This window comes from Dermacentor albipictus, chromosome 1, assembly GCF_038994185.2.
Source record: "Dermacentor albipictus isolate Rhodes 1998 colony chromosome 1, USDA_Dalb.pri_finalv2, whole genome shotgun sequence".
Classification (NCBI taxonomy): domain Eukaryota; kingdom Metazoa; phylum Arthropoda; class Arachnida; order Ixodida; family Ixodidae; genus Dermacentor; species Dermacentor albipictus.
Genome location: NC_091821.1, coordinates 424,622,898 through 424,649,859, shown reverse-complemented (window position 1 = coordinate 424,649,859; position 26,962 = coordinate 424,622,898). Strand labels below are relative to the sequence as shown.

Here is a 26,962-nt window from a genome sequence, read left to right as displayed (position 1 = left end):
GAAAGCGGTATCAGTCGGTCGCTGCTAGCGCTGGGGGGATGAAAGGGGGGCGGAGCTGGTTATGAGGCCGACGACAACGCGAAACCCAGGAACGGACGCCAAAGAGCCATTTGTGTAGCCAGCCCTCCTCCACAGTCTCTCCTCCTCCCTTCCATCATCCTCCCTCGCCCGGAGAGCCGACAGCGCGCATGCGCGGCGGCGGAGCAGCGGCGCATGCGCGGCGGCGGAGCGCGGCGGCGGAGGCGAGCTGGTTACGAGGCCGACGCCGTCGACGACGACGCCGACGACGACGCGAAACCCAGGAACGGACGCCAAAGAGCTGCGCTCTAAAACTGACTGGTTGATTGATGGGGTATAACGTCTCGGAACACCACCTAAGCTGTGCGATATGTCGTAATGGGAGATTCGGAATAACTTTAAGTTCCCGCACAAGATTTGTCATTGTGCCCGCATTGGGATGTAGCAGCTGCGGCCGGGCACTGAGTCACCGTGATGGTTAATAACAACAGACAACAGTTTGCGGAAGGCCTTGTTCGTCACAAGTGCGGGTTCATTAGGACTTCTCTTACGTGCTCTGAACTATGCAAATGTTTTTCAGTGTCCTTCCATGAACACACATGGCTACGGTTCTCAATATCATACCTAGACATTCAGAGTCAAGAGCTTTATCAACTGCAACGACGGAGTATGTCTCTCTCTCTCTCTCTCCATCCATCCATCCGTCCGTCCGTCCGTCCGTCCGTCCGTCTATCTATCTATCTATCTATCTATCTATCTATCTATCTATCTATCTATCTATCTATCTATCTATCTATCTATCTATCTATCTATCTATCTATCTATCTATCTATCTATCTATCTATCTATCTATCCATCCATCCATCCATCCATCCATCCATCCATCCATCCATCCATCCATCTATCTATCTATCTATCTATCTATCTATCTATCTATCTATCTATCTATCTATCTATCTATCTATCTATCTATCTATCTATCTATCTATCTATCTATCTATCTATCTATCTACCTACCTACCTACCTACCTACCTACCTACCTACCTACCTATCTATCTATCTATCTATCTATCTATCTATCTATCTATCTATCTATCTATCTATCTATCTATCTATCTATCTATCTATCTATCTATCTATCTATCTATCTATCTATCTATCTATCTATCTATCTATCTATCTATATAATCTTTTCTTTCTTTTTTTGCATGTATTGCTGCATTGAAGATATATTTGGGCAGCTCTCATTGTACTAAACGGTAGAACAACTGACACAGAATTCCGGACTCGAAGGAAGCATCTAGTGACGCCAGAAGTTATCCCGTTGGTTCACCCACCATGGCACCCTTGTGCCGTCCCTGAGGGTGCAGTTGGTGTCCTCGAGGTCGATGTTGTCGCCGTCGATATTGAGCGTCGCCTTCAGATCCACCACGGGACGGCTCCTGCGAAAAATAAAAAAAAACGCATTACGTGACCAGTTCTTTCGGCGCAGAACCGGACGAGCATTGGCGTAGCATTTTAGCATCGGAGTGGCGAATCCGTGGGATATAAAAAGCAGTTCGCTCATCTACATCTGTGTCCAGCAACTGAGGCAGAGTTCATGAAATGGCGCTACGCCAGAAGTGTTTGAAGTGACCCTAGAATAGCTGTACAGCTCATGTTAACCGTGCTTGCGAATCACTTGTGCAAGAGTTCGCAATCACCAGCGCATTGTCAGGTAATGTCGTTTGAGCCCGCGTGATTCTAATATAATCGAGTCTCCGTGTTTCCCGATTCCATAGCCTGCTAATTGCACATTTTTGTCTTCTCCTTTGAGCCTGCCGTGACGATATTAAGTAATACCAAGCGCTCGCTCCAGAAAAAAGCTAGCGTTCGTACTTATCTAGCTGTTTCTTCATCGCATGATCTGCGAAAGCTGGTTTATTTGCGGGTCTGGTTGATTTAGCCAACATACAGCATACGGAAACCCACTGCGCTACCGGCGAAGCAGGCAGATGCCGACAACTTCGCAATCCTCCATGCAAGACAAAAAAGTTTCCCAACATGTCACCATTGAGAACACCTGCCTTTTCAGCAGTTTTATTTTAAAATGAACTTCTGAAAATACTTGAAATATACGCGCGTCGTCAAGGTGTAATGGCAAAAGAGAGTGAGACACTCTCAAAGCGCCTGAACTGTGATACATACGTGGATGAAACCAATAAGCAAATGTGCCCTGCTATGGGAAATAAAAAATAAATATAACAAACGGCAGATTCGCTTGTAAATATCGCACAGATGGCAGTAGCAATGTGTCAGAGAACTTCACGAAGTTAAGGGTCAAATATTTATTGGCCGTATAAGTTGCAGTAAGCATTAGCTTAATATTTATATTAACAAGCACGGTGTCACGCGCGCACACATGCAAACATGAAAAGATCTCATTCGATGACCGCAAACACTCGCTGTCACAACACTGGCGGGGTGAAGAACGCCAGCCTTGGGGAGCGATCGATTCGAGCTGCCTCAACGTGTGACCGACACTTCAGATTGCGCGACCTGCAAGTGCAAGGCTTGCGGGAAGACCGCGCACGTGAAGTGACCAGCCAACTCCGCTCAACCAGGTTTTGTACCCGCCACAAATTACCTCCAAGAAACGCGCGTGGCCGCGTATGCGCTTAGTCGCGCCGGAGGCCATGCGCAGCCACGATAGAGAGTAGAGGAGACGTCCGCTTACCAGCTCCCCCCCCCCCTCCTACCGCGCGCTCGCTACCAACCCTCCTTCCACCGCACTCTAGCGTGCGTTTCGTCATGTGACCAACATAGGGCACATGGAAGGACGGCGCGCATAAGGCCAAAACTGTTTTCCGCTTACCCTCGCGCGCATTCTCCTCGCACTCAAAAAAAAAAAAGAAGAAACGGCACGCGAGGCGCGATCTTATCGTGCTTGGACTTGTTACGTCCCAACACGACCAAGGGTGTTCCTTGAACGTTTGGCACGTGTCAAACCAGCGCACCTCCTGTCCAGACGTCAACGTGGCGTGGACAACGACTAAAAGCGCTCACCCCACCGTTACCTGGAAACCGGAGAAGAGGGTGAACGGGAGGGAACCACGACAACGAATTGACAGGCGCATTTAATTAGACAAGTCAAATCACCGCCCATCCCTCTGCCCCTATCCGGCCGTCAAGACAGCGTGTAAAGCGGCTGTTGCAGCGTTCCACGAAAGGCCCTCAGCCGCCCTTCACTTGGCAAACTGAGCGAAGAAAGGGGGGGGGAGGGGGGTCAACGACGAACAAACTAGGTGTCGCCGGTTAATTTCTGTCCACAGATTCCAAGCCAGTTTCATCGCAGGTGGCGTTACTGCGGGTTATGGTGAGCATTGGCTTGGTATTGCGACGGAGTCGACGATGGTGATTTGCTGCGGGACAGCCTTCAGATTCCCTAGTCGACTCGCCTGGGGAAGACGACGGTATTAAAGGCAGAGACTTTTCGAGAGCGGGGGCAGAGGATCCTGATGTGAACTGAGACGTTTACCTTGCTCCTGCGTGACTGCAACCGTGTAACTAAGCTAAATAAACCCCTTTTCCTTAATTTTCTACAACCTGACATAGTAGTCGATAGGCTTGGCGGATTCCATGCCCTGAACGCCATTCTAGCAGCAACATATTTTATACGAAATCTCACACCAACGTTGATGACGAAAATTCGCCTGGGGCATCGATATTATCGCTATCGCAGAAAAAAAGTAAACGTAATAGTCATTCCTTTGGAGTGCAGATGCACCAGTTCCTGCGGCGAGCATCGTCGTAACCGAGCGAACGAGCGCAGCGGGGGATGAAAGACGCGAGGAGGAAAGCGGAGGAGGAGAGGAGGAGGGAGCAGCGGAACTACGAGGCAGAAAGTGGGGGAAGAGGGGTATGGCGAAAGCATGAGAAGAAAAGCGTGGTTCGGCGGGGACTGCTACGAGATGACGCCAGAATAGGGCACGTCGTCTGGGAGGTCTGTCTGCGGCGGTTACTGTGAATCGTGCCTACGCGTCACCCACGCGTTGCCTCTCGCCATCTCCAGATTAGCGAGGCAGTCGCGCCACACTTCGCTTCGTTTGCAACGTGCCGCACGAGACTGATTGTCGGCGCCATCAAGCATATCCCGAAATGAAAACACGTATAGAACTGCGCTCAAATTTCACGTTAGGAAGTATTGTAATCGTCGGTGAATTTTTGCACGTGGACCACAAGTTCAGCTTTCTCGCTCTCCAAATGGTCATGGCATATAGGGCGACTTACCGAAAATAAACCGCAGCATCCGATTCGTACGCTCCTACCAGCAGATCTGCAAGGATCAGGAGAAGGGGAAATCAACGTATTGCTTCTTTCGATAGTAGAACGCAGATATCATAGGGTACGTATCATTCGTACTATCGGATACGGCCACGCACAACATGAGCGTTTCAGTATACCACTTGTGCCATGTCACGGCCAAGACTACATATCTAGGTCGAGGTGCAGCCGCATACAATTTAAAGCATGTTCCTTTAAGAGAGAGAGACAAAAAAAAAGGATGCATAGAAAGGTAGGGAGGTTAACCAGAGGCAGTTCCGGTTGGCTACCCTGCACGGGGGGAAGGGTGAAGGGGGATAAAATTAGAAAGATAGTGGAAGGGGAGAGAAGGTTTGCACTACTTGCTTACCGGGATACTCGTTGCCGTCCATGTCGAGTCCTCCGGCGAGAGAGAAGCCGAATGTGCTGATGCCCCGCGTGACCTCCTCGGCCGAGATCACCTGGGAGGGAGCGGACGGCTTGCCGTGTGGCCCGCCCAAGAAGATGTACACGGCGCCTCTGGAGTCCGGTCCAGCGTAAGGGGCACCCACGGCGAAATCTACAACGGCATGGTCACGCGACCAGTGGCTCAATGCTGCTCATAAATTGTCAACGTTTGATCTGGCGGATGTCGGTATAAACGCCTTACAATATGGGAGCTCCTTTGGATCCTTTTTTTCCCTGCACATTTCCGCGATTACTACATCTTACAATACAATGCTTGGTTTATCCCATGTTTGGGACAACATGGGATAAACATGGGACAACATGGGACAACATGAGGAGTTAGAGAAAATGCCACTGTAGCTGCTAGAGAGGGCTCCCCATCACCTAAAATATGAGAATCGCGTAAAGTGCGTGCTTGTGGAACTACAGCTTCTCGTTGCACAAGATCAGCATAACCAATGGTATGGTGCAGGCAAAAAAATGAAAAAAAAAGAAACTATAGAAAAGATACAATCGCAGTTCAACGCCAGGAACACTAATAAACAACAACTGCACGATTATACTCGCTGTATATTGCCAAGAAGCAACAATGGACATCGCTGCATCAATAAATGCAGAAACTACTATAAAGTAGTGACTAGCCAACCAATTTGTTTGCTTGGTCATTTGATGGTCGACTTCTTAAATACATGCCCCGTTCGTAAATTTTTCTTACGGTTACGAAGATGGTACAAATGACTTGACGTTTTATATGAATTGCAAAAACTTTCACTGGCATTGGAGTCTTAGGAGCTAAAACAACTTGTTGCCCTTCTGCTTTGATAAATCGCCTGTTGCGAAACCTGAAAGATAGCTGCTAGCACTTCGTCAGCCCTCAGTGGTGTTCGAAGCATTTTCCCCATATACGTTTCCCTTCAAGCACCAAACACTAATTTATAGAGACCATTTTGAGCTGTGGGCACGAAGCAGTGTCCCCATAGGCACGGTCATCAAAATCACGACATATGAAATTAGTGAGAATAAAGGTAGTAAACCAAACAGATCAGAAAACGAGCGCAGTATTTGTTGCTGCGTGTTGCAAGATAAGTAAGCACATCAGTGAACAAGTCTTTCTCAACTCAAGAGAAATGTGGCAGCACTTTTCAAGTTTTGCTGGTTTCAGTACTTTGCGACATTCCGCGCATAGCAGTACGATGCACCTACATTGTTGTACATCAGAGGCAGTGGCAGTGAAATAGTTAAACGTCCTTTTATCATGAAATTCAAGGCATACCATGCCCACGAGTCCCAGTTTAACAATGAAGATAAATTCCCGCCTAAAAGGCAGGGCAAACAAAGAATATAGTTCACTAGGACATCTTGGTGTCCTTAATGAGGACATGTTCAAGTGCGCAAATAAATACACCACGCAGCAATATAATGTCTATGTTGCTTGTGGGGTGTCTGTTTATTTGCGTAGTTGATAAATGTCAACATATATAGGCAGGGTAAATTATACACTGCTTGTGACACACTCCGGAATTTACGTTTATTTTTACTTTGTCGGAAAGCAAGCAATGTCAGGCAATACTAAGAGTCTTTAAGTTTCGGTTATTTTCTTTAACACTTATTTTCTATTGCTGCAAATTATATCAGTATGCTATTATTTTTAGGTTGATATCTCGGAGCATATATGGTGAGAGTGACCTGTAGAAGCACTCACCTTGATAACCATCGCGGTCCAGGTCGCCCAAGGAGCAAAGAGACATGCCGAAGCGTCCTTTTGTTTGATCACCGTCCAGAAATGTTGCGCGTTCCAGCTTTCTCTGCACACAGAAAGAAAGGTACCTAAATGTACTTATCTAAGATAGTCAATGGGAGTATGACGTTTTCGCATTATTAACACCACGTAGTTACTTAGAGGAGCTCTGCTGTTATCGTTTCACTCCTACATTCACGACAGTTCACACACTTTGGGGCAAATAATTGTCCAACAACACTAATCGTCGTCTGTCTTTATTGCCATTCCTTTGTTTAACGATGCGCGTCTGGTACGTCCCGGTCACGAACGGCACATCAGCGTTATCAGCGTGACATATCGTTTTTGACAGGTAAGCTACGAGCGCAGAGTTTTCACAAAAGGAAATGCAAGCAAGATGTATGACGACGATTTCTTGAGGGACAAAGAAATATGCCCCAAAGGGTATAAAACATCGTTAGAATGCATGTAATGAGCTGGCAAGCATTGTGCACACAATACGCGCGTGCGTTTTAGACTCGTGCAAGCACGTGCCATTACTGTGCTGTATAAGACTGGGCCAGCAACAAAATTTAAAAAAAAAGAAATTCGCTTGCGTCATGTTCGCCAAAATGTTTGCTCGTATTCGTATGCGAGCCCATGTTATTAGCAGGTTGACGATCTTTGAAGCCCGACGAAACAGTCATTTCAAATGACGAGGCCCGCTCACACACAAAGAGCACACGCATACTGTATCCACACGACACGACTCATCATATTGTGGCTAGTTCGCGCATGGACCACTGACAATGCAAGACACGTATGTTCCTGAAAAATATCGCTAGGCAAGAAACCCAGCACTAAGGCGTAACTAAGACAGAAACGGTACACTCTGACAAAGAGCATAAGTTTCACCGGTTCATTCGGCAATCCCTGTGACGATGGAACGCGGGTTGAGTTGTTTGCAGTTGTGGCCTACGATGGCCACCTTCGAGGCAGAGGCAACGGCCGGACGCCGAGGTAGCATTCGTGTTCACCCACTGGAGATTTGGAAAAGTGGTGCAAACGCTGGCTTCCCGTGGTTGGACACCAAAAATGGCTTACGCCAAGCGTGGGCCACGGGAAGGAGCTTGCGCTCAGCGACATTGGGCCTGGAACTTAAGCTGGCCGCTACTTCCGATCCACAGACGCCGTACACCGAACGCTTTCTCCAAACACCTCCTCACGTGACCTGTCTTGTGCCGTTCTGCTGAATTCTGTCGACACGCGCTCAATGCAATAGTAGTAGTTAAGCGTCGCAGTCGTCTTTGTCGTTGTCTTTTCTTTCACTTTCAAAACGCCGCCACTAACTTAATTAAGAGTACGTTTTTTTTTCCAACTCTGTTCATTTCGACATGGCCTTCGAGATCAGAAGGAAAACTGCAGCGCTGACAAATCTACAGCTGACAGTTCGAGTAAAAGAGCCAGGTAGTCAGCGTTTTCGTCGTGGAAACCATGTTCATATTTCAAGAAATGCATCTAGAATGCATGTAGCAATATTTCAAGCATAGATTTTTCTATATTAATTTTACAGGGAAGTCTGGCGCAAATGTCTACGGAAGTTGCAAGCGGGGCGGTTCAGAAAGCATGAGAATGGTGGTTATAGTACATGAATTTCCCCAAACTCTGTCCTTCGGGCTTCAAACGGCTTCGGAACTTTGCGAGCTCGTCATTTTCAACTATGTACTGTGTAATAAATAGGCAAATATCTAAAAAAAATTTGGACCATGCTTAAGCTTCACCTTTAAGAGTGGAACGCGATAGCATTCAAAGATCCCCGACTGCTTCTCACGTTTCCCGACAACTGCAGCTTATGTAACCGTAACGTTTATCGGGAGGCGTTGGCGGCGAACGCTATGCACGAAGGCGAGCTTTCTTGTAAAAACACGGCGTCTTGCGTGAGGTGGGGCACCTGGTAGCGTCGATCGCTGCCCTTCTGCAGGCTATACGGTTCAGGTGCACACCCATTAGCGAGGGAGTTGTGGTTTCTGCGGGCGAGTGCATTTAGATACTGCGAGCAGCTGGTACAGGTACACAAGGAACGCGTCATCAAAGGTCTTAACAGAAACCAGCTCACATCGAATGTGTTACACATGCTGCGCATTAGAGCACACCACTTCTATCATTATATTTCATCTCTCGTATCGTTCTCTTACACTCTCTTGGCTATCGGCTATCGTCAGAAGCGGTTACCTCGAGTCAGCGGGCTCGCCACCTATATATGCGCTCATTTGGTGTTGCAGGCTCTTTTTTTGTTTCTTGCGCAAGAGCGACGTAGACAATGGACATTGGGGAGAGCCTTAAGTATCAGTGTACGTGCTATCTTCCGTCACTCTTCCGCTCAGCCACCATTATCATCTTTCTCTTTGTCTCCTTTCCTACCCGTCTCACTGTATCTCCACCGAGTATATAGTCAGGTCAGAGCTTGATGCGTCGAGTTGACTGCTCGGCATTTTTTCGAACAGGCTTTCGTATCTCTCCTCATTCTTGTCATAAGTTGATCCCCATTCCGGCAATTCTTCAGTTCGAACCCTGTGTATCTCTCCACTGCCAGTGCGGAGACATTGCGCATTGTACAGACAGGCAAGACACTCTCGCGCAGTCACGCTCGCCGAGGCGCAAACACGCGCTCCTTACCGTCGCCTTCTGCAGGTAGACGTGCACGCGACCCCTTTCGTAGCTGCCATCCTTGAGGTCGAGAGCCGTGAACAGCGGAGCGCCCACAATCAGGTCGTCCAGCCTGTGGTCGGAATGAATGAATGAATGCATGAATGCATGAATGAATGAATGAATGAATGAATGAATGAATGAATGAATGAATGTCACTGTGGGCCGCAGCGCCGAAGGACAAGAAAAATTGGCAGAGGCCACGCTTATGTGGGCAGGTGGTGGTGGTGAAAACTTTATTGGACACAGGGGAGTTGCGGACACGCAGGTCCTTGGGCCCCCGCACGGCCCCACTGCACTCAAACGTTCATGTCCCGGAGGCTCATGACGCTGGCAGCCCGGCCTGTGGCGATGGCTTGCTTGGCCGGGTCCTCGGAGCGCAGTAGGGTCTCCCAAGCCTCCCAAGTAGTAAGGTGCTCCAGGCCCCGCGGGGGAGGATCCGCCGGGCAGAGGAAAAGAATGTGATCGAGAGTGGCTTTGGGGTGGTGGCAGAGGGTACAGGAGGGGTCGGTGTGGACATGGTGATAGCGCGAGCGTATATAAGGGGAGGGTAAGGTGCGTGTTTGGAGCCGCCTCCAAAGTGTCTGGTGATAATTGTCGAGGGAGGGATGGGGTGGGGGGTAGAGCCGACGCTCGGTTTTGCAGGCTTGCGTCAGTTCAGTGAATGAATGCATGCGCTCCCGTGAGAACCCTGGATCGGAGGCCGCCGGTGCCCGGTTGAGCAAACCTCGGGCTAAAGCGTTGGCAGCCTCGTTTCCAGGATTCCCCGAGTGGGCAGGCACCCATATGAGCTCCATGTGGCGGGGCGGGTGTGCAGCGAGAGAGTTCAGTATGCGAAATGCAGGGACGCGAACTCTACCGCGAGCAAAATTTAGTATGGCAGTTTTAGAGTCCGATAATATGTGGGCATCGTTGTTAAGCGAAGCATTCGGTGATATTTTCATCAGTGGTAAGGTAAATATTATGCAAAGATAACGCTAATGACCGAAATGCTTGCAGGAAATGACGTATATGAGGGGTTACGTTACGTAAATAAAATGTTAATGATGCAAGGCCAATCAAATGTTTGACCGAATCGTAACGCGGCCAGGCGAGTGTAACGTAAGGACGCAAATGTTTAGGTATACAGGCGCCGCCTCTATTCAAGGGTGACAGAAATGCACATTAAATGAACACATCTGCTACTGGGAGGGCTTATGTTGCCAGCTTCTTGCGTACCTCTCTGCTACTTACTTACTTCTTTATTTCTTGCATCTGGTAGTGGAAAGTGGGTATTGACGACAATGGCTACGCTATAGTGATGATGAAATGATCGCGATAGAACCCCGATAGCTTGACAACCACGGCATGACGACTGCGGAGTGTCCAGAGCTGTGTGATGATGACGTCATGCCGACGACTGCGTGATTAGGAACGCGTCACGACGGCATGTGAAGAACGTATGACGGCGAAGGTAGTCTGTTCACCCTCTCATCAGGGAGCGCGCTAAGCGTGACAGTAAATGCCAAACACGTTACGCTGGTCTGCCACATCTCAGTTGCCAGAAACACTCGACAGCAAAAGGCGAATTTTCTTTTAAGAGACTTGCAAGCGCGTTAATAAAGTCTCTGCAACATTGATCTCTTTTGAGAATGGTTCAGCACACGTATAAAAGTGCTCGCCTTCTTTAAAGAAACGGATGATTCGTTACAATTTTCTTCCTCATTGGCACTTTCGGAATTTTGCAACCGCACGCTGCTCGGCGACATACACAGCGCACATTTGGCATGTTAGTTCCCATAGTACGCATAGCACAGCGCGAGCGCGCTTTGGGAAGTGTGGTTCGCACCCGTCTCCGTTGAGGTCCACCGTGGCCAACGCGTAGCCGAAGTAGGCGCCCATCTGGTCTCCCGTCAGGTTGCCCAGCGAACGGAACTGGCTGGTGTACAGGGCTACCTGCGAGATAATCAGGCACACCATTTCGCAAACACGTTCTCGCAACGGAGGGAGGGTGGCGTCTTGACGTGCCACACAACGCCTGCGACCGCATGCAAGGCAAAGAAAATTGGCAAAACAGTCTCCTATGGACTGCTTATAGAACTTACCTTTCTGGTGCGATTTTAGCTGTATTCTTAGCTTGTAAATGACCGTTGATTAGTTCATGAGGATTAAAGTCCCAAAGCTCGGTGAAGCTATGAGAGACACTGCAGTAGGTCTCCGGATAAGTCGTGAATACCTGGGTTACCAGTCGTACTGATTCGCTGGATATTAGGTTGCGATTCTGCAAGGTCGCACAAGTCTGCTGAGGTCATCTTTCTTTCTTTCTTTCTTTCTTTCTTTCTTTCTTTCTTTCTTTCTTTCTTTCTTTCTTTCTTTCTTTCTTTCTTTCTTTCTTATTAATATACATATTTTTAGTATTCCACCTTTACCGGAACACAGCAGCTTCTGCCGAAAACCGAAAACGTACGGTACATTGTGCTTAGCAGCAAAATGCCGCATAAAACTACTGCGTCATTACGGCGGTTTTAGTTGGCTGTAGCTCCGTTGAGTGCGTTGACTTGAAATGCCGCAACACCATATCCTGGTCAACTCTAGTTCACGATCAGTGTTCCGACGAGTTTGCCTCTTCTACGCGCAACGAGGGAACAGTTACTGAAGAATATGAGTTTGACACTTTATGAAACGTGATTACGAGAAAGCGTTTGATTCAGTCGAAACCTCAGCAGTCATGGAGGCATTACGGAATCAGGGTGTAGACGAGCCGTATATAAATATACTGAAAGATATCTATAGCGGCTCCACAGCCACCGTAGTCCTCCATAAAGAAAGCAATAAAATCCCAATAAAGAATGGCGTCAGGCAGGGAGATACGATTTCTCCAATGCTATTCCCAGCGTATTTACAGGAGGTATTCAGAGACGTGGATTGGGAAGAATTGGGGATAAAAATTAATGGAGAATACCTTAGTAACTTGCGATTCGCTGATGATATTGCCTTGCTTAGTAACTCAGGGGACCAATTGCAATGCATGCTCACTGACCTGGAGAGGCAAAGCAGAAGGGTGGGTCTAAAAGTTAATCTGCAGAAAACTAAAGTTTGACAGTATCGGAAGAGAACAGCAGTTTACGATAGGTAGCGAGGCACTGGAAGTGGTAAAGGAATACATCTACTTAGGACAAGTAGTGACCGAAGATCCGGATCCTGAGACTGAAATAATAAGAAGAATAAGAATGGGCTGGGGTGCGTTTGGCAGGCATTCTCAGATCATGAACAGCAGGTTGCCATTATCCCTCAAGAGGAAAGTGTATAACAGCTGTGTCTTACCAGTACTCACGTACGGGGCAGAAACTTGGAGGCTTACGAAAAGGGTTCTACTTATGTTGAGGACGACGCAACGAGCTATGGAAAGAATGATAGGTGTAACGTTAAGGGATAAGAAAAGAGCAGATTGGGTGAGGGAACAAACGCGAGTTAATGACATCTTAGTTGAAATCAAGAAAAAGAAATGGGCATGGGCAGGACATGAGGGAAGATAAGCGATGGTCATTAAGGGCTGCAGACTCGATTCCAAGGGAAGGGAAGCGCAACAGGGGACGGCAGAAAGTTAGGCGGGCGGATGAGACTAAGAAGTTTGCAGGGACAACATGGCCACAATTAGTACATGACCGGGGTAGTTGGAGAAGTACGGGAGAGGCCTTTGCCCTGCAGTGGGCGTGACCAGGCTGATGATGATGACGACGACGACGACGACGACGACGACGACGATGATGATTATGATGATGATTATGATGATGATGATGATGATGATGAAACGTGGGCCGCTAGTTAGAGCATCGACGACGGCGTAAAGGAAGTCGAACGCAATGTTATAGCTGCAGTTCGAAAGACCGAGACCGCTGCCGGTGGAGGCCGCAATTCAGCGTACACTGGAGCACGATAGCAAAGGAACAACCGGATGACGAGACAGACAAGCACTTAACAAAGCTTTTAAGCTGCAAATCAACCGACTGGACCGCCTGACCATTTGGCTGCTCCTTTCATTTGCGCTACCACTATCCCTAGTAATAATGACGTATTTCCCAGCATCTGCTACCCCTCCGGGTGACATGTTGTCAGCTTTATTATCTTTAGTCCAGCAGCCGCAACAGATCACAGAGAAGCGTCACTTGCCTTGCCGAAGAGGCTTTCACCACGGGGTATGCCGACAGCCACATCGTAGTCGTTTCCACCGGAAAACTTGCCCACGGCTGTAGAATAGCCTGCGTACAACAAAAATAGGGTCATAATACTGGCGCCCTGTGCTCAGGGAAAAACAAAGTAAAATTATACAACCACTGATCGACATTGGCCGAAAAAGGGGTGTCTCAAAAGCCAACGTTTCGGCAAAGAAATTTCATGAAGACAAGTACCTTCGTCGGAACGCCGGCTACAGCCTGAGACGTCACTTGTTCAATCAATGTTGATCATTTCAAGTCGCCAATTTTCTGCGTAAGTCCGTCTTGTTTGCATTCGAAAGAACGGCTTAAGCACAATCCAAAACGGTGGTAGCTGGCCGGTGGCATGCAAGCGCTACGTGGGCAGCGATAACGGCACGATGACGGCGATAACGACGGCGAAGATAATGATCGACGATGGCGACATACTTGCAACCCGAAGATTACCCCAAAGACGGAACAAATGCATACTCAGTGGACGCGTAATGGAATTCCAGGTCAGATGAACTATAGTTTTCTACCGACTTCTGAAAAAAAAACAATGATGATGATAAGCATAATTATTACATCTGCGACAGATGCCACAAAATTTGATATTGTTGATATTGCTGTAGTAAGAAGGCACGAAGATTATTTATGAGCTGCTACATCCCAAATTCGCAGTTAGACATCGAGGAACGCGACGGCATAGGGAAATGCGGATTGATTTTGACCTCCTCGGTTTATTCAACGTACGCCGAAATCTCTGTAAGCGTCCATCTGACTTGCATCCCCTATCGGGAGTCGAACCTGAACGCCATGACCATTGAATCACCGAGGCGGATAAGACACAACACATGAAATCAAAGCAACCGTTCTCACTGTTTATGCGATCTTTTATAAGGGTGTTCGTTTCTTATTTTCCTGTCTTACCAAATAAGTCTAGAAGCGTACGGTGAGGGGCTAGTTGGTATGGCATTATGAGAACAAAGAAAAACTGCGCAAAAAAGAACAAGACAGAGAAAGAACCACACGACACAGGCGCTCATTGTTCTCATACTTACCAAATACACTAGCCGATGCCACTTGCAGGCATACTTATAATCGATGAGTACTAATCAAACTTCTGTTCTTACGCTTCTATCGTGGATTACAGGTGTATATTCGTGGTCATTCAAGTTCCGACCGAATCCAATTTTTATGGTGGCAATTCACTGAGGACAAACACACGGCGTACCGCGAATCGAGTGCATTCGAAACGTCGCCTCTTCGCATCGCACTCCTGTGCGTCAACGTCTGTGACAGTGTATAAATGAATATAAGGAAGCCGAGAAAGTGTAATGTGTTAAGGTGTTAATATTTAACGCAAGCTACGAAGTCCTAGACAGAGCCGTTGCCTGTGGGAAAGTATACTGGCATGAAATACGCGAAGACACCTCTTCCCCCTTTCCCGCAAGAAATACAATAGACGCTGCGTTGTAATTTCTTTTTCTGTATTTAATTAAGGGAAAATGAGACGTCCACCCAATCGTAGCAATTGCTACAACTGCTTTGTAGCGCACGTAAAAAGTCTGCAGTAGGAAGTTACCCAGAAAACCAGAGCTTTCTTTACAATATTATTTTTGTCATTTCGCCTTTCCCTTCGCGGAAGTGGCAGCATGAATTTCGTGGCTATATATATATATATATATATATATATATACACATGCGTCGAGCGTATCGACAAGGGCGAAGCTGCGCAGACACTTTTCCCTTGCAAATACTATCCTTGGCATGCCGTCTGTCGAGTGGTGACAACAAACGTTGTGTACAGGTTGCGCGGAAGTCTGGCACGGCGCGTGCATGGTTAAAATCGTCGCGTTTTCTTAAACTGCGGGGCTCGCGGCGCACAAGCCGCACAGCTACTTATAACTTCGCCGCTGACAGAGGCCGAGTAAAACTGGTACATTCAGAGTCAAAAGCTTACAAAGCGTTGGTTCCTAGAAAAAAGTTATGTTTCCGTGCTGTTTGTGTGCTCGCAGCGTATAAAACCTTACGAACAAATGTTGTTCAGCCAACGTCTCCCAGATAGCAGGCCTGCACGCGTACTCTGCTTTATGACGTCATGCTACTCGGACCGAAATTTCCACTGCCAAGCCCGGAGTGACTATAAGGCGGTGACGTGAAGAACACCGCGGCTTACTCGGGAGCATCCCTATTAGATTTTATGGCAGTTGGGCAAGGTAGCATGACGTCATGGATTGAAATGCACATGCCTTGTTATGTCTGTGAGGCGTTGGTTCAGCTATGCGGTTGAACTGACGGCTCAGACAACTGAGTACCAGGTTGCGTGCCCGGGCTGCGGAAATATTCGAATGTTTCTCAGATTTCGAGATTCGCGTACTAGCGCGTAAAATTATCCGAGCACCTTGCTCTTATTATTACTGACAGGAACCTCTTTAACGCGAAATTGAAATAAAAGTGCTCGAGAAAACATGCCTCTATAATTACCTCTAAAAGCTAAAAGAGAACAGAAAAGCTGCAGTTGCGAATGCTTTACGCTTATGTCACTGCAACCCTGGCGATGTCTTATATTTTATTAATTACTATTTCTATATACATGTGTTCAAAGGACTTTATTTCCTTCGTCCGCTCCCGGTGTTTTGAAATATAAAGACCACAGCCCCCCATTGGCTGTGTTTCAACAACCTTTCACAATTGAAAACATAGGGAAAATCTTTCGATTGTTTTCTATACAGTCCCACTGCTTTATATACTCCGGCCAGGGGTGCACTGTAAAATAATTTACACCCCTAAATGTGAAAAAGGGTGTATATGTGTCTATAATTCAATCCCTTAGGGTGCCAGTTATATAGATCCCACCCTAAGGGTGTGAGCTATAGTTATAGTTATAATTATAGTTTTCATTTACAACCAGTGGAGTTCGGCGTTGTTTGTGCGGACAGCTGCATGCAAGGGTCGTGCGGGGTGGTCAAAAGAGACGAGTGGTTCTACACCAAGACGGCGGCGATTTATAGCCATCGGGGGTGGGGGACCCGCGGTCTCCGAAGAGCGCGTAGGCGGGGTGACTGTGTGTCGGGCTTCCGCCAGTCGGTTCGCGGAAGCAGTGCCCTGGCCTTGAAGCCAACCCCTCGTCGCTGAACCGCACTATGCCAAGACATTCGCAAGCTGTCCAGATGCCCGAACAGAGCGTGGAAGTGCTTTCTTCGGGGAAGTGTGTCTTTTGCGAGGTTGTGAGACAAAAGGGGACTCGTTGCACTACAAAGGATTTGTGGCAACAGCCTGGACGTATTGGAACTCCCGATAGTGTCACCTTGGAGCCCCGTTGTGTGCACACTGCGCGCACCGCAGTGTGATTGGACGAACGATGGGGCGAGGGGGGTGCTGGGAATGCTTTTAGGTGCGTGCGGGGCCGTTGGAGGAGATTCGGTGGAGATTCGGCTGAGAAAGAAGACCAAAATTCTAACATGTTACTCGTAGTGATGTCCGTGTAAATACTTTCCTTTCTATCGCTTGCATATTCTATCTCAATAAACAGTTAACCCCATTAAAATCAGCGTCACTGGCTTGCCTACTGTAATGTGACGTCGCGACATCCACAACATCTTCAAGTTTCCCTCACTGACATCGAGGCGAACATCAACTCAACCTTTTTCACTTTAAGGTTGTAAATTATATTAAAGTGTGCATTCGGGATGATAAGTTGAACTGAACTGAAACACAGCAGGAAGAAAAGAAAAAAATGGTGACGTCAGGCGTACGCACCGAGAAAGCTGTCGTCATCCGAGGAAGGTGACTCGGACGTGTTGAACTTCTGGCTCACGTCCACCAGGTCCTGCATGAATTCCTGGCCTGCCCCCGCGGACAGCAGCAGGCCAGGCCGCGGAAAGTTGTCATGCTCGTATTTTCGTGCACATGACACTACGGTGTCCCCCCCCCCTCCCATTTTCTCTCCTTTTACTTTCTTATCATTATTTTTTTTTTTCGTGGGTCGCCTCAAGTCATAATCTGGAAATTAAATGTATAAGCTTGGAGGCCCCGTTCTGTGAAGATACCACAACACCGAATTATAAAACGTATGGTCTGTGAACCATTCATCACAGTCGTCAGGTTGGTCAGTTCTTCCCGGTCTCTGGGTACGTTTTAGGACTGAGTTGTTTTCAGCGCAGAAATGGGCACTCTTCCCTGTAGCGTGGTCGATTTGAAACGGGAGTAACCGAACGCTCGACACGCTGATGTCTTACGGACCAAGGGCGTATAAAACTCACTTCCCGTTTCTTTTTCTCAGTATTTTATTAATGTGAATTTTCACGGCACTTTTGCCACAAGTGCTTGAAGAAAGCTGCATGACAGCGCCTCGCCCTTTCTGGTGAATCAGCTGCGGCACCCGGACGATAACAGCGTTCGGGTAACGTTGCTGCGCTTCAGCCGTTGTTGCCTTTGACCGACGATTCATTCGAATGTCGTGCAACTCCTATATTCAGTTTTTTTCGATAGGCTTCATTTCGTCAACTTTCAAAGGCAAAGAAGAAGAAAACATGTTCTAAGACGTTTGTATGGTTTCAAACTACATGTCTCGGACATCTCAAGACGGTGACACCAATGAATGCGCTCTGCCGACGAGGGTGATTAATACGAGGGATCAATCTGAGGGGATTCAGCGCTGTTGTGTCCTTTCTGCCACTGTTTCCGGTTTCATGGGTGCGCTGTTTATTATTTTTTTCGTTCACCATTGAGTGATTCATGTGACGCAGTTTTTAATAAAAGCGTATTCCAACACACTTGTCTTTTCCCGGACACATAAGTGCACTGTGAATAAGTCGTCGTACATAGGTTGCAATCATGCGAAGTGATGTGAGATTTAAGCCATTCCGCCATTTCTCCTTCTGTTAAATAACACACAAAAGAGCTGAAAGGAAGAGCTGGAATGGATCTGGACTTGTTTGCTTTTCTTTTTTATTCTTTTTGTTATGCTACGCGCAATTTTTTTTTTCTGCCTTACGCCCCATTACCAACCCGCCACGATTCACAGCAAACTTTAGCTCCCCGACTGCACAACGCCACTTACCTTGCCAGTACCAGCTTCCTGGGGCTCCAATATACAAGCGGCGATTATCCTGCGGATAATTTATCAATAAAACATATAACATTAAGAAAAACATTTCACACTGTGGAATGGCTCTTTCGCAGACACGTATTCCACTAAGCGCAACGCCCGCAACATGAAATGCGGGTGCTAAACTGACGAAATATTCGCTGCTATCATAGCGCACTGCTTTAAGATAGAGAAACACTTTCAAAAGTAAGCAAAAACTGTAAGATAGCCAGGGGGATGGAGAGCATGAACTATCACTTGCTGAATTAGTATCGGCACTATTGTACGAATTTATCTGTTCTCGATTCTGCTGGCTAAAACGGTGACCCGTTGCATGGTAGTGGGAAGTAAACAACGACCCTTGAAACTTATGAGCTGATGTGTTAGCTTCATAAAACGTAAAACCCGTAGAATGTTGTTATTTGTTTTCGCCACGATTTATAACAGCATCTGTGTGGTGGTAATCATGATCCATCGAACAGTTGCGTTTGAGGATTGCCTCTTGCCGATCTATATGAGACACCGTACAGACTTAGATTAAGGTGTTAGCCTTCACGGACATAAACTTTCATTAGCGCCATGTTCCTCTCTCGGGATTATTTCTTTTTTTTCCGTGATGGATAATTTTGGGACGCAAGTATTGTATATACACATATGCGCGTATGCTTGACTGGGCCATGCGGGAGAAAATGTGGCACGTCATGGCTACCGGCATTTGAGCTATCATACACCTGACACGGAATATGACCTGCAATAAAAACGAAACTGGAATCCAGTGGTTAGGATGGAGCACTGCATAACTGAATAATTGCCTGCGCTATCACGAAACAGTGACTCCACAGGAAACATAGTTACGTACGCGACGGACAATACTCATTGTAGATTTGTTTCTGCGGCCATGGCGATCTTCAGGAAGAACTAACATCATGGACAGTCTTCTAATGCTCGACCGAAGCTTAACCGTACAGGTTAACAGGCTCCACGCAACGGTGGAAACGTCTGCAAGTCTAAAACATCCCCGACACTTTTTTCGGCATGTTTATGTCGTCTACACATTTAAGAGTGTTCAGTATGGCGACTTTCTGCAGTGTCCTCAAAATACTGTAACAGCCCGGCAGGGCTCACAGTATTGGAAATAAAATAAAATAAAATAAAAATTAGAAAATATCCTGTAGGAACCTTGGAAAGCGTCAATTGCTGGGCCAACTGGGCCGATGATGCGCACTAGCATCATCGGCAGGGGGAAATCAAAGCACGAGCGCGACCTGCTTGAAGCGTCTCATATCGAAAAGAACGGCCGAGTTTGCATAAGCAACCCATCTGTGCTTATCAAAGAGAAAGAATGGAGCTTTTTATTGAGGTTTGTTTGGCATCTTCAATGTGTCGGATTGGTCTCTTTATTTTGCATATGCGCTTGTGCAGGAAAAGCGGTGTTTGAAAGTAAGTGCATGTTTCAGTAAATTAGCTGTAAGTCCGGCGACTGTGTGCGTGCCTCCTTCTTAACCTGCGTCTTCGTTTTCACTGTTGTTTTTTTCACTTCGAACCTTGGAAACCAGCACTTGAACACATTCCAACTTTCCTCGGAGTGCAATTGATAGCGGATTATTTATTGCTTTGCACCACGTTGTGTCGGACCGGCTTGGTAGTAACGTTCACGTAAATGAACTCAGTTTAGGCGTTTCAAAGGTGATATGTGCATTTATTTACTGTCATTCGGCTGTCTAAGTGAAGTAAGAACTAGGAGTACACCACGATGAAGTCTAAAGAAAAGCGTGTTTGGTTACTCAGGTAATGCATCGCAGCTGGAGAGAGCAATTAAAGGTGTGCTGACATGATGTTGCGAACTTTTTTTATTTTATTGTTAAAGATAGGCCCCTCGAAACCGTAGAAAAAATACTGATAAGCCTCACAGTGTCCCAAATAATAGGTGGCGTCCTAATCATCGCTTCTGTCACTCCGAGTGACAGAAGCGAATCTCGAAGGCTATGCTTTTGTTGACTGCACACAGCGGTGAGTAATTGCAGAGCCGGAAACACGCCAAAGGCACCTTGTTTTGAACATCACTTTTTTGCTATAAACTTTTGCGACGAACGCTTTCGGCTTCGTTTCGCAGATGATGTATGCGGAGTGACGACATGACGCAGAAGTTGGTCACGTGGGAGCTGAATGGCATGATGTTTTAGCACGAGCTCCAGCTAGCCCCGTCGTCTGCTCGATCGAGCGGCAGCCCTCCCTCGTTTTTCATGGGAAAGAACCGAATGTCCTGTGGTGTTGACCGTAAGTCCTTTTTCAATGCCCTCTGCGTGATGTCTTATTGGAGCACAGCGTCGCAACATGTTGAATTGTCTCTGGTTTATGGCATAAACTGCGATGTAAGTACCACTGGACAGGGATTCCTTTTGCTTAAAGCTAATGTGTAATAGCTAACGTCTTAAAAAGAATTAAGTGGCGATTCGGCGGTAAATGCGAGAGAAACGCGTTAGCATTGCGTCACATCTCTTTGAAGTCCCGGATGCATGATTTAAACAACGTTCACCATCAGGAGCTCACTCGACACACGCCCTGCCTCTTCGAGGGGCGAATTAAACTGGAGGTGGTCCGGAGCAGACCACCGTCAGTTGCACTACAATATATACCTCTACCACGTGACCGGCTTCTACCACACGTAACATACAATTTTAGAGCGCAGCTGCTGCGTTGAGGGTCGGCGTCATACCTTGGCGGCGTAACCGAGCGAACGAGCACAACGAGATATGAAAGCGAACGCTGAGCGCAGCGGTGAAAGAAAAACATGCGAGGAGGAAAATGGAGGACGGCGCTAGAGTGAAAGCATGAGGTGAAAAACGGAGAAGGAGTGGAGGGGAGACGGCCTGCGCATGGGCTGTATTGCCAGCGGCCGCTTCAACTGGGGGAGTGGGGAGGCAGGGTAGCGTGAGGTAGAGGAGGGCTACGCTTGTCTGCGGCGTCGTCAGTCCGCGGTACCAGCGTGTGTGACGGGGATCACTGCTCCTGCAAGGGGCGATGGTAAGCGGTGACGCCTAATCGGACACACGGCCCGATTCGGTGTCCGACCCGGCATCCAACGCGCCGGGTCGCACGGTCGCGCCGAACGCTGCGTTGCTCGACTCTCACCGCGTCCGATGCGGGGCGCGTAGTCGCTGCGCCATAGGAAAGCCACCTAGAAACAGTCTCTGTAGCACGCCGCAACCTTCGCTTCTCATTCCAACGAGCAGCTCTGTCTCCAGGAGGCATCTCACCTCGTGAGTGTCTAGCAGAGGCAAGCGCAGCTGCTTATATACCGCCGCGACGCCGCGAGCGACGGCGCGAGTTGGAGCCCCGTTTCTCCTCTGTCGTGACGTCACGGTGTCACGTGGTCAGCCTTGAAGGCGACGCCGCGAGCGACGGCGCGAGTTGGAGCCCCGTTTCTCCTCTGTCGTGACGTCACGGTGTCACGTGGTATTGAAGGCGACACCGCCGCGCCTGAGGATCTGGGTTGAGCTCTAGTAATATGCTTCGCATAATAATAATAATAATAATAATAATAATAATAATAATAATAATAATAATAATAATAATAATAGTAATAATAATAATAAAAAGCGTGGTCACCTTGGAAATAGCTGCGGAGAATCCAGCCTGACAGTATCCTTGCCTGTGGTAACCCCAGGCGGCTGCAATGAACGTTGGGCTCCGTTAACAACAGTTGGGCGACATGCGCGCGCTGCCAGCTCGCAGCGCGCCGCGCGAGCGACTCACACGTCTTGCAGGGCGAGTACTCCCTGAAGCCGGCGACGGAGCTGCGCCACACGAAGCACGTGCCCACGGGCTCACGCCGCCTCTGGTTCACCGAGAAGTACACGTAGCGGGGCGCGCAGGCCTGCAACGGAAGAGGAGGATTGAGTTACGCGCTGCGTCGGTGCTCGTGGATACCTGTTATCTGTAAAAGGCAACAACAATCACACGAATACCGCTCAACTATGCCGTCTCACGAGTCCACAGTTTAAGCATTCCTTCTGTCAGGGTCAGGGCATCAGTTTCCTACATTCTCGACAGCGCAATATCTATAGCTCGTAGTAAATGCAACATTGAAATTCGCTGAACACATCAGCGTACAGCATATTTGGCCCGTATATAGCCGGAACATGTAGCAAAATAAGTTACGAAAATGATGAAGGTCCTGATACAGATAACTGTCTCCAATACACCGCTTCGTTCTCTATTGGCTTCGTGTGGTTGCAACGAACAAACAGATCGAGTCTCTCAATTGCACTTATTCCCTTTGCTTTTGACAGCAAAAAGGCCATTAACGAGATGCTAATCTATATGCGTGAATGATTACTAATTTGGTGTTAGCGACAGCATTTATTGCAAGCTCTCACAATTGCATCAGGTCACGCTCCGACGGGTGACATTTTAGACCAGTCAGTTCGTCTGGCTTTTCGGATTGCAGTGCCACTTTGGCATGTTAGCCATTTGACGCAATTGCGACTGCGAGAGTTCGCGTACGGACTTGTACTCCGTTGTGCAAGAAGTTCACCGACGATTTAGGATATTCCCTGATGCGAAATTTGAGCGCAGCTCTATAGCTGTTGTTCATTTCGCGATATATTGGCTGGCGCGGACAATCTATCTCGTGCGGCACATTACAAACGGAGCGATTGTGGCGCGACTGCCTCGCTGATCTGGAGCTGGCGAGGGGCAATGCGTGGGTGACGTGTGGGCGCGACTCACAGCAGCCGGCTGCATACAGCCGCCTCCCCCCCCCCCCCCCCCCCACAGACGATGCGGGCTACTCTGGCGCCACCTCGTAGCCGTCGTCGCGGCGCTACGCTTTTCTTCTCATGCTTTCTTCATACCCTTCTCCTCCGCTTTCCTTTTCGCGCTCTCTTCGCTATCGTCGCTGTTCATCCCCCGCTGCGCTCTCCGTTGACACGTTCATCTTTCGCTGCGCATGCTCGTTCGCTCGGTTACGCCGACGCCGATGCTTGCCGCAGGAACGGTAAGAGCTGCGCTCTAAAATGGCGGCAACGGAGTGGAAGCTATAGGTGGCGTCATCCATGCCGAAGTGATATCGCGTGAATGCACGTAACACTGCTTCGCGTGTCCACGCGTTCGAGCGTCGTCACCTGCAAATTCTTGAGTACACTCTCGAGCGAGGCCCCAGCGTAAGAGCACGGCTTCAGTAGCCTTCCGCCTCAGCACCGCAGTACTATGGAAATGCGGTCGGTATAATGTAAGGATTCCTTTCGCTCCCTTCTTTTCCACTCTTATCATCCACGCCGTTCACAACTAGCTGATCATGCTGATAACGTAGGCGGAGTGCTGCTCGGATCACAGCAAAAACGCAAAAAAAAATGAATGGGTAGATTTTACGTGACGTCACGGACACAACTTGTCACAGTGCTAGCGTCCAAACATCGTGACCACGATGACGTCGGCGCACCGTTTTATCACGCGTAAGTTGTTCCGTCTTTAAGCGACAACTTTTTTTTTCACCGGATCATGGTTGTTATCGATTTGTCGCTTCACGCTGAATGCACCTATCGTGCTGTCACGTATCCAATTGTTTACGTATAGCTTCTAGACGTACCAGTGCCCCGAGGTGGCGGCCACGATGACGTCAGTACATTGGAATAGAATCGTTAGGATATATCGGCCCCGGTGCGGCAGCAAATAGCCAAAAAAGAGCGCGCGGGCAGCGTGTGTATAAGCAACGCTACCTAGGCATACGACAAGGCCCTGTGCGCTCTGCTTTATGACGTCATGCTATCATAGGGCCGAACTTTTCACCGCCAAGCTTTGAGTGACAAAAGCGGTGACGTCAAAATCACCGCGGCTTACTCGGTACTCCCATCAGATTCCATGCCAGTCGGCACTAGTAGCATGGCGCTATGAAGCAGAGTGTACATGCGTTGTGCTATCTAGGTGGCTTTGTTGTAAGGCGCTTGTAAGTGCACAGAACTGAGAAGCTACCGACCACGATGCTGCCATTCTCTCCGGCGCTGTGCAGCGTGGCGCCGAGCCATTGGCCGGACTTGTCGTCCGTCCGCTCCAGGTATCGCCCCAGTGGAGCCTCGGTGGTTCCTGCGCGACATCAGAAAGGAAATGACGATCGCTCACGTCACGAGGGAGGTAGGTGCGTGTACCCTTCGCCGTTAAGAGGAGGCCTTAGCTCGGGCCCAACTCCGACGCGGCCTATTCAAATACATGTAAAACGCATGAACGGTTTTCTGAGATAACCCCTGGACCGATTTTGATGAAATTTGTAGCATTTGAAAGAGAAAGTTAAATTCTAGTGACTGTTGGAAACCCAATTTAGATTCAGGGCCTGAATTTTGTGAAATCGATTTTAAGAAATTCGAAAGTTCGAAAAAGAGAAATAGACGCGCGGAGTTTTATAAATTAAGAGCTCGGCATCAAGAACAGATATCCCGGTTCTGTAAACGGCATCCATTAGATCATTCAAAGTGGACAACTTCGGTATGTCAATTTATATCTTACGTGAATTTGTCACGTTGTGTACAAGGGTTCTGCAAAAGCTGTATTTCCATATAATTGTATTTCTTTAGATTCATGTGTAACATCAATTTTGTCCGCTTTAGGTGTACCATCAGATGCAATTCACATAATTGTTATATCGTTTTATCTTGCTGAGTTACATGGTTGCAAACTTGATAGTTTTGTTTTCAGAAATTTTTCAATTTTTGCCAATTTTTAATAAAAAATTGTGGATCGAAATAAAAAGAATTCCAAACCAACAGTCACTAGATTTTACGTTCTTCTTTTAAATGGAACAAACCTTATCAAATTTCGCGCAGTGGTCGCCGAGAAAAACGAATTCTCCTTTTACATGTATTTAATAGGAGCACTCGAGCTAAACCTCTGAGTATACAGGCGAGCCAGATGGCGCTCGCACGACCTCAGTTGCTTCTCTGTCCTATTACAAAGAAGGCGTCAAAATGTTTACAAATTGCGGAGGCTGAGAAATAGCTGAATGCTTCCGCAGCCTGGGTACCTCAGCATAGTATTCGGAGTTTTCTTCTGCAAATACAGTTGCGGTCACTCTACCTGCTATCAGAGGGAAGTGAGTTCAGAATAACGACGTCAAAGACGACATACAAAACGCTCTATGTCGACGGTTCTTGCGAAAGGATTATTATTGTTATTATTATTTTTCACGGTGGTCAACTGATAAAATGTGGTACCACTCCGGCTGAAGTGGTGCCGTGTGTGACCTTTGTATAGGCCACGGAGTTTTCAAGGTATCGTTCAAGATTTATTAGCTTCCGTGACTTAGTATTACAGTCTACAGCAAAATTACCAGAGGGAAGTGCGGCGTTAATGTCTACAAGAGCTTCGTGGCGCAGCCCACCACCCCGTTCCAAAGGGGACGCTCATAGCGTCCATCCATCCATTCATCTATCCTACAGTAGCTGCAAGTATGCTAGTTCAGCGAACTTGGGAATGGCGGGTATTAGCAGGAGGTGTTGGTTTTACGTCATTCTTTAACTTCGACCTCCTGGCTTCCAAAGGTTTTGTACTTTGCAAATTGATTGCATTAAACGAAATACACAACAGTTCGCAATTATCACGTACGTGTGCAGAGAATTACTAGCTCAAAGTGTTTAAAAAAACTATGATCGCTCGGAAACTTAGAAAGATTAAGCGTAATAAATAAAGCCTCAAGAACATCTGAAGCCTCAAGCCCAAAGATTGGACCGACTCATGTACACACTACTCATCATTCCCATGACAGTTGCACAATCGCAGCGCCAGAGTTCCCCCTAGGGATTTTTGTAGGGAGCTCTGTGGTTGGCATATTACAGGCAGCTAGGAAGTAAAGTTGGAAGGCAGCGTTACCGAGCCTGTCGAACGACACAGTCTCGCATCGGGTGGACGCCTCGGTGCGGCAGCGGTACACAGCGCCTTCTCGAACATTTCGCTGTTCCGCCAGGGCATCCGGTGCACCCACCAAAAGCCTGCGTGGGGGGCAAGAGAAGACACCTCCCGTCAGTTGGCTCAGAAGTAGAACAAGAAAAAATAGTTGATGTGTATCACACGCCGTACAATGCTGGGGGTGGCCCCAAAATTCGCGGTCCCAAAGTGTGCTCAGAACGCACTACCCGTTCCACAAGCAGAGGACACGTGATAATGGTGATGATGATGACAGTGGTACTGGAGGTGATGATCGTGACGATTCCTCCAACACTGGCGCAAACCCACTTCGGGCGGATAGGCCATGAACCGGGGGGCATGATTACAAAACTGTAAATGAATATGCGAAAGAAACCGATCGTGAATAAAATGAAATGGCGCGTATTACGGCACAGCCAGCCTAGTATAAGTAAGAAAAAAAATCAGAAGAAATAAACAATAGCTAAGAAAACAAAGAGAAAGGGTGGGGTAAAGGGAATTTCACAGATTGCGAATATCATTCGGTACCTAAATTTTAGAATTTGGGGAAGGAGAAATAGGTCGTACAAATAGGGTATAGAATGATTAAG

At 47.8% G+C, this 26,962-nt stretch overlaps 1 protein-coding gene across 1 annotated transcript in view; it reads right to left on the bottom strand.

Annotated features, from left to right (window-relative positions):
- The window catches only part of LOC135897225 (integrin alpha-PS2-like), a 99,276-nt gene that overhangs the window by 25,384 nt on the left and 46,930 nt on the right, over nt 1-26,962 (bottom strand). The window contains exons 2-14 of the mRNA XM_065425809.1: nt 26,319-26,437; nt 24,436-24,542; nt 22,215-22,335; nt 22,068-22,129; nt 18,432-18,480; nt 17,129-17,215; nt 13,337-13,429; nt 11,020-11,122; nt 9,162-9,264; nt 6,471-6,573; nt 4,692-4,880; nt 4,289-4,334; nt 1,357-1,461 (exon numbers count right to left, since the gene is read on the bottom strand). Coding sequence (XP_065281881.1) covers nt 1,357-1,461; nt 4,289-4,334; nt 4,692-4,880; nt 6,471-6,573; nt 9,162-9,264; nt 11,020-11,122; nt 13,337-13,429; nt 17,129-17,215; nt 18,432-18,480; nt 22,068-22,129; nt 22,215-22,335; nt 24,436-24,542; nt 26,319-26,437 — 1,287 coding nt within the window. The remainder of the gene's footprint in view (nt 1-1,356; nt 1,462-4,288; nt 4,335-4,691; nt 4,881-6,470; nt 6,574-9,161; nt 9,265-11,019; nt 11,123-13,336; nt 13,430-17,128; nt 17,216-18,431; nt 18,481-22,067; nt 22,130-22,214; nt 22,336-24,435; nt 24,543-26,318; nt 26,438-26,962) is intronic.